Genomic DNA, 11,971 nt, shown 5'->3' with positions numbered 1-11,971 from the left:
ATATATTTAACAGTATATGGTTCTATAGTTGTGTATTTTCTCCTTTTCTCTTAAACAGTTTGGTAAAGAGTTGTGTCATAGAGTTGAATTTCTCTTCTGCACACTTCTTTAATCAGTCTATAAACCCTGCTGTATTCAGTCCTTCACTGAGGCTACTTGGCACATGTTCTTTTACCCATTTATGTTCTACTTTCCGTGAAGTTTCTTCCAAGAATGTCTGCTGAGTAAATAGAATGGATTTTTAGATGCATGTATATTGCTCTTGTAAGAGTTTGGTCAAACCACACAAATAAAGCCACTTGAGGGATTCTTTACACATGTTGGGTGTACTTGGCCACTTCAGATGAATTTGGAAATATGTTGGGGTTTTTTTTCTTCTCATAATTACTTGTGGAATGGAAATATGGCTGTGTACTAGGAGCTGGTCACTATTTTGTTTAGCAGGAGAGAAAAGAAAATGTGATTTAAGTGTAAGTAATTTGTATAGAAGTTCCAGCACACAGACACGTTTAGTAACGAATGCTCACTGGCATTTTGGTTATGAACAGCTTTCTGGTTCTGTGCACTCATCATTTCCAAGTTTGCAAAAAAAAAAAAAAAAAAGATTCTGTCTCCACCGACCTCACCCCTACTCCCCAAACACACATGAAAGGAAGAAAAACAAAAAGGATTATCTGATGATTTATGTAGATTGTGTACATGGGTTAATGTATTGAAATGACGGCTAATATTTGGGAGTCAAAAAATTGTTCAGTGAAGCGAAGTCCTTTCATTAAAGCAGCTGGTGCCTGCTGGGTGTCAAAGTTACAGGAGCAAGCAATATCGCAACAAGAGAAGATAAAAATTATGTAGTGGAATAGCTGGGAGCAGAAAAGGTGTTTTCTGTTTTGTTTTTTTTTGGTTTTGGCTTTTTTTTGGGCCATGCCCCACAGCATGTAGAAGTTCCTGGGCCAGGGATTAATCCTGTGCCACAGCAGCAACCAGAGCTGCTGCAGTGACAATGCTGGATCCTTAACCTGCTATGCTACAAGGGAACTCCAGGAGCACACATGAAAACACATGAGATATATGTGTGTTGGGAACTCCAGAAAACACATGAGATATATGTGTGTTGATATGCAGGAAGAAAGACTGAACACATGACAGTGTCTAGGAACCTTATCGGATGCTCACTGGCGTGGAGGAAGTTCACATCGTCCTCCGATAATGAAGAAAGAAAGTGCAGTATTTATAGAGAAATATTTTGAAGTTGAAAGGAGAGTCCACAAAGACCTTGATTTCAGAAAGATGGTTTCAGACAGTTTATACATTATGAAAATGGTATGTTCACTAAATAAAACTGAGAAAATACACATTGGTAGGGGGGAAAAAGTTGCCCATAGTACCACCAAGGAGACACTAGTTCACTCATGAGCTACACTGTCCAGAATGGCATCAGGCACATGTGGCTACTGAGCACTTGGAATATAGCCAGTGCAACTGGCCATTTTATTTTGTTAATTCAAATTTAAATAATCTCATGGACGTACAGTATAGAACATTTCCATCATCACAGCAGGATCCATTGAACAGTGCTGCTCTGGAGAATTTCTTCCTGGACTTTTAGGATTGTTTGTTTTAATATAGTTGTTACGGCGAGCATAGCATTTCCTGACTGTTCATTTTATTAATGGCCATCCCTGCCTGGTCAGCACCAGCTTGTGGGCAGGCATAGGCCTTCTGTAGTCTCCTTCTGAAGTTTCTCTTGGACTCTTGCAGTTGTGTCACACTTAAGGGGATACTATTGATGTCATTTTTTTTTTTTTTTGCTTTTTGGCGCTGCACTCACAGCAAATGGAGGTTTCCAGGCTAGGGGTCAAATTGGAGCTATAGCTACTGGCCTACAACACAGCCACAGCAACGTAGGATCCAAGCCACGTCTGTGACCTACACCACAGCTTACGGCAACGCTGGGATCCTTAACCTACTGAGTGAGGCCAGGGATTGAACCTGCGTCCTCATGGATGCTAGTCAGATTCGTTAACCACTGAGCCACGACGGGGACTCCATTGATACCATTTTTGAACCTTTCTTCTCCCTCTCCACCATCACTAACTTCTCTTGGCCAGGCTCACATTTTTGGTTTGCAGAATAATATTGTCTGGCCAGTGAGGAGGAGGGAGGTTTTCTCCCCCTTTCTCTGCTAGGTGTGGTCTTCGGCTTGGGTGGCCTTGGGTGACTGCATTGTGACAGGTCACAGCAAGCAGGAGGCTCTTGGGGTGTACATGTGGAAGGCAGAAGACTGAGGGAGGGGGAGAGGGAGAGTCCCCAGGATGGCTCTGTTCCTGTCTTCCATCCCTCCTTTTCCATCACTTCCAGGTCTGACATGCCTGCTCCCCCCTCTCTTACCCTCCTACCCCTGCCTCTGTCATCCAGGTGCATCCACTGTGGGGTCGTCCACTTGACCTTGGCTTTGCTGAAAAGCCACATCCAGGAGCGACACTGCCAGGTTTTCCACAAATGTGCATTCTGCCCCATGGCCTTCAAGACTGCCAGTAGCACCGCGGACCACAGCGCCACCCAGCATCCCACTCAGCCCCACAGACCCTCCCAGTGAGTGCAGCTCTGGAGCCAACAGGCCTGTGAGATGGAGCCGATTAGCCTGGGTGCTATATGGGAGGTGTTGGGATGGACTGGCAAGCGCAGACTGGTAGCAGAAATTCCTGGGGTCCACCAAAAACATCCCGAGTCAGGGGAGTAGACACAGTGGCTCAGAGAGATCAGAGATGGGGGTGGAGGGGCCATGTGGCTCTTCCAGCAGAGCCTCGGTTATCTCATACTGTGGGGCTTGTCTCACCAGGCTCATTTATAAGTGCTCCTGTGAAATGGTCTTCAACAAGAAGAGGCACATTCAGCAGCATTTTTACCAGAATGCCAGCAAGGTGCAGGTGGGCGTCTTTAAGTGCCCTGAGTGCCCGCTCTTGTTCCTGCAGAAGCCAGAGTTGATGCAGCACGTCAAGGTGGGGTGCCTTGGGGAAGGGGGTGGGGAGAAGGGCACACGCCTCAGGCCGGGGTCTGACTCTGTGCACCTTTCCCCACGCCCATCCCCAGAGCACGCACGGTGTTCCCCGGAACGTGGACCAGCTGTCAAGTCTCCAGTCTTCAGCAGACACGTCCTCAAGCCGCCCTGGCTCTCGAGTTCCCACTGAGCCCCCAACCCCCAGTGGGGCTGCTCGGGGCAGCTCCCTGCCTTCTAGCCGCTGGGGCAGGCCTGAAGCCCATCGCAGGGGTGAGACTAGGCCCCGGCTGAGGAACACCGGCTGGACCTGCCAGGAGTGCCAGGAATGGGTTCCTGACCGGGAGAGCTATGTGTCCCACATGAAAAAGAGCCATGGTCGGGTAAGTGGGGTCACCTGGGCACAGTGACTCCAGACTTCCGCCCCGTGGCTCAGAGCCCCCTTGAGTGAACAGTGTCCTGGGGTTCCTGGTGCTCGGGGCAGAGTGGTTACCACAGATCTTGAGATCTTGGGGCACCCTTCTTGCCTACATCGTCTGAGAAGAAAGATGCCCAGAACTGCCTTATAGTTCTGATGCTTTGCATTCCGTCATCTCTCATAGACATTGAAGCGGTACCCATGTCGGCAGTGTGAACAGTCCTTCCACACCCCCAACAGCCTGCGCAAACACATCCGCAACAACCATGACACAGTAAAGAAAGTCTACACTTGTGGGTGAGTCCCTGGAGGTGGGAGCCAGGAGGCCTGAAATTCAACAAGAATGTCGATGGTACCACTGGGGCTTTTCTCTGCTGTGCAGTCAGGGCTCAAAGGCAAGACACAAAGCACAAGCAAGTTTTTTTTCTTTCTTTTTGTCTTTCTGTCTTTCTAGGGCCACAGCCATGGCATATGGAAGTTCCCAGGCCAGGGGTCAAAATGGAGCTGCAGCTGCTGGCCTACGCCACAGCCACAGCAACGTGGCATCCAAGCAGTGTCTGCAACCTACACCACAACTCATGGCAACACCAGATCCTTAACCCACTGAACGAGGCCAGGGATCAGACCTGCAACTTCTTGGATACTAGTCGGGTTCATTAACAGCTGAGCCACGATGGGAACTCCTAGACATAAGCAAGTTTCTAATGGAATAATGCTGTTGCTAGGTTAGAAATCAGAGCATGCCAGAAATGAGCTATGGCCTGGTAGCCCCGGAGCCTGCCTCCTGCCCAACTCTCCAACGCCAGGCCGCACTGCCAGTCAGCAGTGGAGCGCCCAGAGGTTTGAGAGTGGTGATGGAGATGTGGGTGTGCCCTGTCTGGCCGAGAGCTTCAATACCACCTGTCTGAGCTTTGGGACAGGACAGGCCATTCTTTCAGGCTGACCACTAGCCCAGCATTTAGGTCTCTGGACAGTGACATCAGAAAGTGGAGAGTAAGATCAGAGCCAGATATTCTGAGTGGAGAGTAAGATCAGAGCCAGATATTCTGACTTGCTGTTGTCTGTCACTCTGCCTGCTCCACACTCTCTCCCCTGGAGGCAGAGCAGTTCCACCGCTCTTGGCCCCTCTGGGCCCTGCAGCCTCTCCCCTCACATGACCTCTTGTGGCTCTACTTTTGCAGGTATTGCACAGAGGACAGCCCCAGCTTTCCTCGGCCCTCCCTCCTGGAGAGCCACATCAGCCTTATGCATGGGATCCGAAACCCTGACTTGAGCCAGACGCCCAGAGTCAGGCCTCCGGGTGGACATTCCCCTCAGGTGAGTGTGGGGCTCCCGCCTGCTGCAGCAGCCTGCCCGGTGAGAATGGGAGCTGGAGGGGCACTGGGACGGCTCCAGGGGGCCTCTTTGTCATTGTGGCAATGGAGCAACCAGCAGTGACAGCTTCCCTCAATGTAGGCCACTGTAGCCTGCACACTTCATACAGATAAAGGACAGGGACAAAGACCCAAGGGCAGCCTGTTAACTCTTTTTCTAATTGCTCCCCTGTCACTGCAGCCCCTCTCCTTGGGGGCCTGGACATTAGTGTACTTTCACACATTGGAATTTCACAAAATTGGTGCCCTACCTGCTTCTGCCCCTGCTGTAGTCCTAGGAGGTGGGGGAGGCAGGGCTGGCTGTTGGGTGAGGAGAGCCGTGCTTGGATGAGTCACCCCTCCCACCCCTCCCACTTGTAGTTATGGAGGAGCCAGACCTAGACTTCTGCTCTCCTGGACGCTTGTCCTATGACCTCATCCCTATTTCATGCCCTATTCCCATTTCTGGTCAACTTCTGGAGCAGGCCAGTGTCCCTCCTCACTGTAGGCTCTTTGCACTCCATGGTGGGGGCTGCTCCTCAGAGGGTAGGGACGTCTGGGAAACAGAGCTGCCTGGATTTGCAGGGGGTTCTTTACTGCATATTTAGAGAAGGGTGCTGTTCGGCAAAGGTCTTTTGACACATAGCAGGTGGGGCGCCAGTTGACATTTTGGCCACATCTGTCTGTGATTAAAATGCACACCCTGTCTTCTCTGCCAAATGCATACAGCCATTGATCTAGCAATTCTATTTCTAAGATTTATTTGTTGGATAACTTTGGCTTTGGGCATAAAGAAATGTGTTTAAGAATGTTCACTGTAGCACCATGTGCAGTGACAAAGATGGAGCCTGACCCAGTGTCTGCCAGGGGACTCTTCTCCCCACCACGGTGCATTAAGGTGTGGATGCTGGGAGAAGGAAGCCTCTGGATATTCATGGAGACAAGCCCTGATGTATGCTAAGTGGAAAAATCAGGGTGAAGAAAAGTACACATGTAATAACGTTTTGTAAAAGACAATAGTTTTATTTTTGTGTAAGCATTTAATATTTTTGGGGGGAGCCACAGAGCCCAGGTGACATGATGTTCTCTGGAGAGCAGAGCTGGGGAGCTGGCTAGGGGGACTTAGTCTTTTCTATGCTTTTCCCATATCTTTGGAATATTGTGCCATATGGATATGTTACAGTTAATAAATAAATAAATAAATAAAAGCAAACAAAGAAAGAAACAAACTAAACTGGCCTGGGTGGTGATTCTGCAAGTCCTTGGGCTGTATGGATGACCCCGAGGACTCAGGCTTGGCCTGGACTCTGCTCATGGTCTTTCCTGTTTCAGGTGAACCATCTGAAAAGACCAGTCAGCGGAGTGGGGGATGCTCCAGACACCAGCAACGGCTCGACTGTCTCTTCCACCAAAAGACACAAGTCCCTTTTCCAGTGTGCGAAATGTAGCTTTGCCACAGACTCGGGGCTCGAGTTTCAGGGCCACATACCTCAGCACCAGAAGGACAGTTCCACAGCCCAGTGTCTCCTCTGTGGCTTGTGCTACACCTCTGCCAGCTCCCTCAGCCGCCACCTCTTCATTGTTCACAAGGTGAGAGACCAGGAGGAAGAAGAGGCAGAGGCGGCAGAGGCAGAGGAGGGCTCCGGGGAGGAGGTGCCCATGGAGACCAGGGAGAATGGACTGGAAGAATGTGCCGGAGAGCCTCTGTTGGGCGATTCAGAGGCAAGGAGGTCACTGGGCCTGGCCCCTGACAAGGACAGTGCCCGAGATGCTCAGAGTCAACAGGCCTCTCAGGACCAGGACAGCCACACACAGTGCCCGCAGGTGTGACCAGAGGCTTTGCAGTGTGCAGTCAGGGTGGTGCCGCTGTGTCCTCCGCCTGCTCTCTGGACAGTGGGAAAAGAAAGGCTCCACCCTGACGTGAGTGTGGCTGCCTGTGCCCTGGAGCACTGTCTGCCCTAAGCTGCAGGGGGGCTGGGCATCCCTGGGCCCCAGGAAATGCAGGGTTGCCCAGCACCCTCACAGCTCTGAATTCGCTTCTATTATTTATGGCTTTGTGCTGCTTCTTGGTACCCCAACTCTTGTCTGTGTCCTTCCAACCCCAGGCTGCTGAAGTGGCCCAGCCCCAATGCTGTCAACTCGGCTCGACACCCCTCAGCGGCTGTGCTCTTCTGGGAGATTCCCCCTCGCTGCCTTCAGCCAGGGGCCTCCTTAGCCTTGAAGCAGCAGCTCTCCTTCTTGCTGCCATCAGAGCCTGAGAGCAGGCTGAGGGGGTCGGCACAGTCCTTCTCAGAGAGCTCGCCCAGCCTGGCTTGCAGAGGGCCCTTGGTCACCTTGCCCCTCCTTCCTGTCTTCTCTGATTCTTCCCCCACAAAATAGCCCTGGAGAGCTCATTGTCATGCTGGCTCATCCTCTCTGTGTTGGTGGGAGAAATTTTTGCAGCACACCTCTGTTTGGAACCCGGGAGAGCAGGAGATGCAGCCAAGGCAGGCAGGCACCGAGAGGCAGACCCCCTTCAGCAGGAGCTGTGCGTCCTTGTTCTGCTGCTGTTCTGCCTTTCCTGATAAGTGGGGTTGGGGGCACACAGACATTGGAATATTTGTACTCTTGCTCCTGTGCCATTAGAGAGGCTGCTGCTGCCCTGGGCAGGCCAGCCCCTCCTCCTCTCGGCTACACTCATGTTGCTCAGACTATATTTCAAATAAAAAAATCTTCTTACCACGCAGGTAGGCTCTTGTATTCCTCTTCAAATGAGCCTGGCCCTACCTTGCTCCACCTAAGGGTCTCATTGTCCCATCTCAGAGGGAGAACAATGTTTCCTGCAGGCCAAGGAAGGTCCCCTCTAGACTTTGGAGCTGTGGTTATGAAATCAGGAGCGCAGTACTTCTGAAGGGGTGAGGGGATGGTCATAATGCTGGTCAAGAGTCCACCTCCAAGGTCTCCTCTGAGCCAGCGGCATTCATTGGCTTTTAGGGTCTATTGAGAATGTTCTGGGAACATTCTTTTCTACAAATGGTTTTTCAAACTAAGAGAACCCTTTACTGGTGGGAAGAGGGGGAAGGAAAGAGGGGAGGAACTCTGCAGTTTTCTTGTGCTGTTCAGGAGGCCTTGGTATTGCCACTGGCACAGGGAACTCTGGCAGAGTTCTCTTAGAGAACTGGGCTTAGCCATGGGAGGCTGGGCTGTCTTTTCACTGATGGCAGAGGTAGGACTGACCAGGCACAAGATGCTGGCTGTGTGAAGGTATCTTGACCTCTGCTCCAAGTGGCTGCCACAGCCCTGCATGGGTGGGATGTGGGACTAGGCCCAGCAGGATGTAGTGCAGCAAAGGGAAATGGGTGCCGACTGCATTCTTAGAGGTGATTTTTCAAGGAAGGCATTAAATATCAATTATAAATTATTAAGTCAGATAAATATACCTGACCTTTTCACAGTTGGAGAAAAAAACACATTTTCTTCCTCTATCAAATGCCAAATTTCTAGTGGAAATGCTGATGGCATTAGGAAAGGTTAATGCTTGTTTCAGTTTCCGAGAGCTAGTGCTTTTTAATGATGGCCATATCTGGCAAGGCCACCAGGTCCCTGCTTCCCAGGCAGGCGGCAAGGGCACACTTGGCCTATATCCAGCTGCATACAGAGCCAGAGCCAGCCCCAGATCAGCTACCGACCCTCCCTAATTCCAGTTCAGCGTGCCCACCCTGCACCCGGGGCATTCACAGGAAAGATTATAGAGGAGGCTGCTGGAAGGGTTTGAAGTGGATAGCTGATTCTCTTCCTTGTTCAGACATTGGAAGCTGGAGCTGGGGGAGAGGAGGTAGTGGAATCAGAGGTTTGCCCTGTGCTGACCTGAGATCTATCTCCTTCCTGGGAATGGCGTGGAGTGGAAAGAATGCCGAGCCACTCAGCACAGCCAGGGTTTGCTCTCAACCAGTCCTTAACAAATCCCTAGCTTCACTGGCCACTTACTTCCCTTCAAGGTAGACCTAGGGATTCCCATCCAAGTCGCTTCACGGGCTCTCGTGAGATGAGTGTGGGAGCTTTTTCTAGTTAGAAAACACTATCAGTGTCAGGGATCCCTGACTTTCGGCATGGAGGGTGGAGGGCACCTTGCTTGTCCTTCACATGTGGATGCTGGTGGGCCGTTATGATTGCTCCCCAGCACCTCTCCACCAGTTGGGAATAGCGATAATAGCAGCACTGGGAGCCCTGCTCGTGGGCCCGGCACCTTGCTAAAAACTCTTTCCAGGGATTCTCATTTAGTCCTCACAGTGATCTCACAGTTACCCTGCATTTTATAGAGAAGAAAACCAAGGCTCAGAGAGGTTAGAAAACTTGCTGGGCGGCCTTGTAAATGAAGCCTGTGTGGTTCTAAAGTCCTTGATGTCAACCACAGCGTTGCCTTAGTGACCCGGCTGCTTTGGCTGGCTGCCAGCTGCCATCCAGACATCTGTTTTCCTACCTCCCCTGCAGTTGGGGTGTCCCACTGAGCGCCAGGTATTCGTTGGAGTCAGTCTGTGCCTTGTCACCCCACAGAGGGCCCTGTGCATCACATTTGCTTTTGATGTTCTGGAGCATGTGCAGTGACTCTCTGATCCTTCATTCTCACTGAGATTTATCTTGCCATTTGAAGGCCATCGTTGGGGTGTTGGGTGAAGGAGGGGAGCTAGCTATTCCAGAAAAGGTGGCCCAGCTCTCACAGGGAACATGGTTCCCTCAGCATCCAGTATTTTTGATTTTTTTTTTTAAAAGATGTTGTTGAATAGTTGTGCTATCATTTGTTATCATCAGAAAATGCTTGCTGTAACAAGCATTTATCTGCTGGAGGGAACCGCTCTACTGATCAAGTTATACAGAGAAGATCCCCACCCCTGTAGAAACCACAACTTAACACACTCTAAGGCTTGACAAATGACTAGTTTTTATTTTCCAACTGCTTTATCTCTGTAAAATGATATGCCAAATCATTGTAAGCTAATTGGTGTGGAAAGAATTCTTCCCTTAACTGATGTAAACAGTCTGATTTTTGAAAACTTAACAACCGGGGCTCAGTGAGTTCAACACATTTTGCCTTCTCTGAGACTGAAAACCCCTGCCTGCCCTGGTCACCACTGTATATTCAGCTTGGCACCCTCTCTTTCACTGTTTTTAAACTTATTTTTGGTAAGACATCCAAACAATACAAAAGAGAAAACAATGAAAAGTAAGCTTCCCAGTGGAGATCAGCCTTCAGTTCCCCAAGCCCCCTCTCCAGAATTAATCACTTATCTATATCTTATGTATCCTTTCTGAGCAACGCTATGCATTTACAAGTTTATAAATAATGTATATTTATATATCTATTTTTAATACAAATGGTAGCATTCTATACACACAGTGTTCTGAAGCTTGCTTTTTTTCACTTATATAATGGAGATTGTTCCAAATTCATCAAGTGGATCAGTCTAATTCTTTAAAAGCTCCTAATAGTTCCTTGTATACATAGTGGTTCAAAGAGTGTTTGAATGAGTGAATTAATGCATGCATGCATGAGTGAAAGAATCTGATTCAGCTGGTAGTTACCAAGTTCTCTCAGGGTCTGATCTGAGATGATCTTCTAGATTCTGGAACACTTCTCTTGGTCTTTTCCAAGGGATTTAGGCTGACCTGAGCTTTTCCACCAACAATTGCCACCTTAATCTTGGGAACTGGGAGCCTCTTTCTGGAGGAAACAGCAGACTTAAGACTCAAGTCCCAGTATGTTTGTTTTTTTTTTTTGAGGTCCCTATTTAATATGCCTTTTTCTTATTGGAAAATGATATAGCATTATTAGAGAAAATAAAAAACATGCATATTTATAATCCTGTCTTTGCAGTTGTTTTCATTTTTGCATATCATTTCCCAATCCTTGTTCAGTTCATAGATGAGTTTATGGTATAATTATGATAATAACAGTGGTGAACATCAAATATTTCTATATGACAGACATTACTCTTACATTCATTCTCCTTTTTAGCCTAACAGTCCGACTGTTACATGCTATTATTTTAGAGGTTCAGAGTGGTCGATCCCACAGTTATGGAACTGGTAAGGGGCAGAGTTGAGGTTCATCCACTCAGGAGTGACTAGCACCACTCTGCCTCTGATTTTGTACCCTACTTTTATTCTACTTGGACATTTTCCATGTTTCTACGTACCTTAATAATAAATTCATTGACAATGATATAGAATGAAGAAATCCAGTGACTAGAGGTCAGGGGCTGTAGGTTTCAGTCTGTGTTCTGTAACTAAGTCATTTGATCTCTCTTTGCCTCAGTTCTTTTTTTTTTTTTTTTTTTTTTTAGTCTCTTTAGGGCTGCACCTGCGGCATATGGAGGTTCCCAGGCTAGGGGTTGAATTGGAACTACAGCTGCTGGCCTGCACCACAGTCACAGAAACTCGGGGTCTGAGCTGCATCTGAGCTGCATCTGTGGCCTACACCACAGTTCATGGCAACGCTGGATCCTTAACCCACTGAGCAAGGCCAGGGATCAACCCGCGTCCTCATGGTTGCTAGTTGGGTTCATTAACTGCTGGGCCACGAAGGAAACTCCTGCCTCAGTTCTTGTATCTGTCAAATGGTGGGTTGGGTGGTGGTGGTTTAAATCTCTGGGGATCTTGAATTGAGCCTGGCAAGATTTTATCTTCTTGTTCCTATGTCAATTCATACAAAATGAGGGGACTTTCCTAAAGGCAAGTACTCTTATTGAGTTTCTTCTTTTGTTCATTATATTTATTGACTTTTGACTTAGACTGACCCCTCTCCCCCAAGGCAATATCACTTTTAATTGCATTTATTTATATTTCAATTTGCATCACATTTCTGCTTTATCAGTTAAAATTCTAGCTCTTTTATGAGTAGCTATTTTCTTTTGGCTTTTGTCAGGACTTTCCAAGCTTTAGCTGTTTACTTGATAATTCCAAAGCATCTTCAAATCCTTCTGTTACTCTGTCTATTCATTAGGGGGGCATAGGTCCAGATGAATTCTTTTTTTTTTTTTGTCTTTTGTCTTTTTTTTTGTTGTTGTTGTTGCTATTTCTTGGGCCGCTCCCTCGGCATATGGAGGTTCCCAGGCTAGGGGTTGAATCGGAGCTGTAGCCACCAGCCTACGCCAGAGCCACAGCAACGCGGGATCCGAGCCGCGTCTGCAACCTACACCACAGCTCACGGCAACACCGGATCGTTAACCC

The 11,971-nt window shown here is 48.6% G+C and overlaps 1 protein-coding gene across 4 annotated transcripts in view; it reads left to right on the top strand.

Annotated features, from left to right (window-relative positions):
* ZNF592 (zinc finger protein 592) overlaps positions 1-9,771 on the top strand; it is a 57,395-nt gene extending 47,624 nt beyond the window's left edge. For all 4 annotated transcript variants that reach the window (XM_047794599.1, XM_047794596.1, XM_047794597.1 and 1 more), the window contains 6 exons: positions 2,416-2,592; positions 2,840-2,999; positions 3,091-3,378; positions 3,598-3,710; positions 4,595-4,730; positions 6,098-9,771. In XM_047794599.1, coding sequence (XP_047650555.1) covers positions 2,416-2,592; positions 2,840-2,999; positions 3,091-3,378; positions 3,598-3,710; positions 4,595-4,730; positions 6,098-6,595 — 1,372 coding nt within the window. In that variant the 3' untranslated portion in view covers positions 6,596-9,771. The remainder of the gene's footprint in view (positions 1-2,415; positions 2,593-2,839; positions 3,000-3,090; positions 3,379-3,597; positions 3,711-4,594; positions 4,731-6,097) is intronic.
* The last annotated feature ends 2,200 nt before the right edge of the window (positions 9,772-11,971 follow it).

This window comes from Phacochoerus africanus, chromosome 9 (assembly GCF_016906955.1).
Source record: "Phacochoerus africanus isolate WHEZ1 chromosome 9, ROS_Pafr_v1, whole genome shotgun sequence".
Taxonomy (NCBI): Eukaryota; Metazoa; Chordata; class Mammalia; order Artiodactyla; family Suidae; genus Phacochoerus; species Phacochoerus africanus.
Note: the sequence above shows the minus strand (reverse complement) of the source record. Positions and strands in the feature narration are given on the sequence as shown.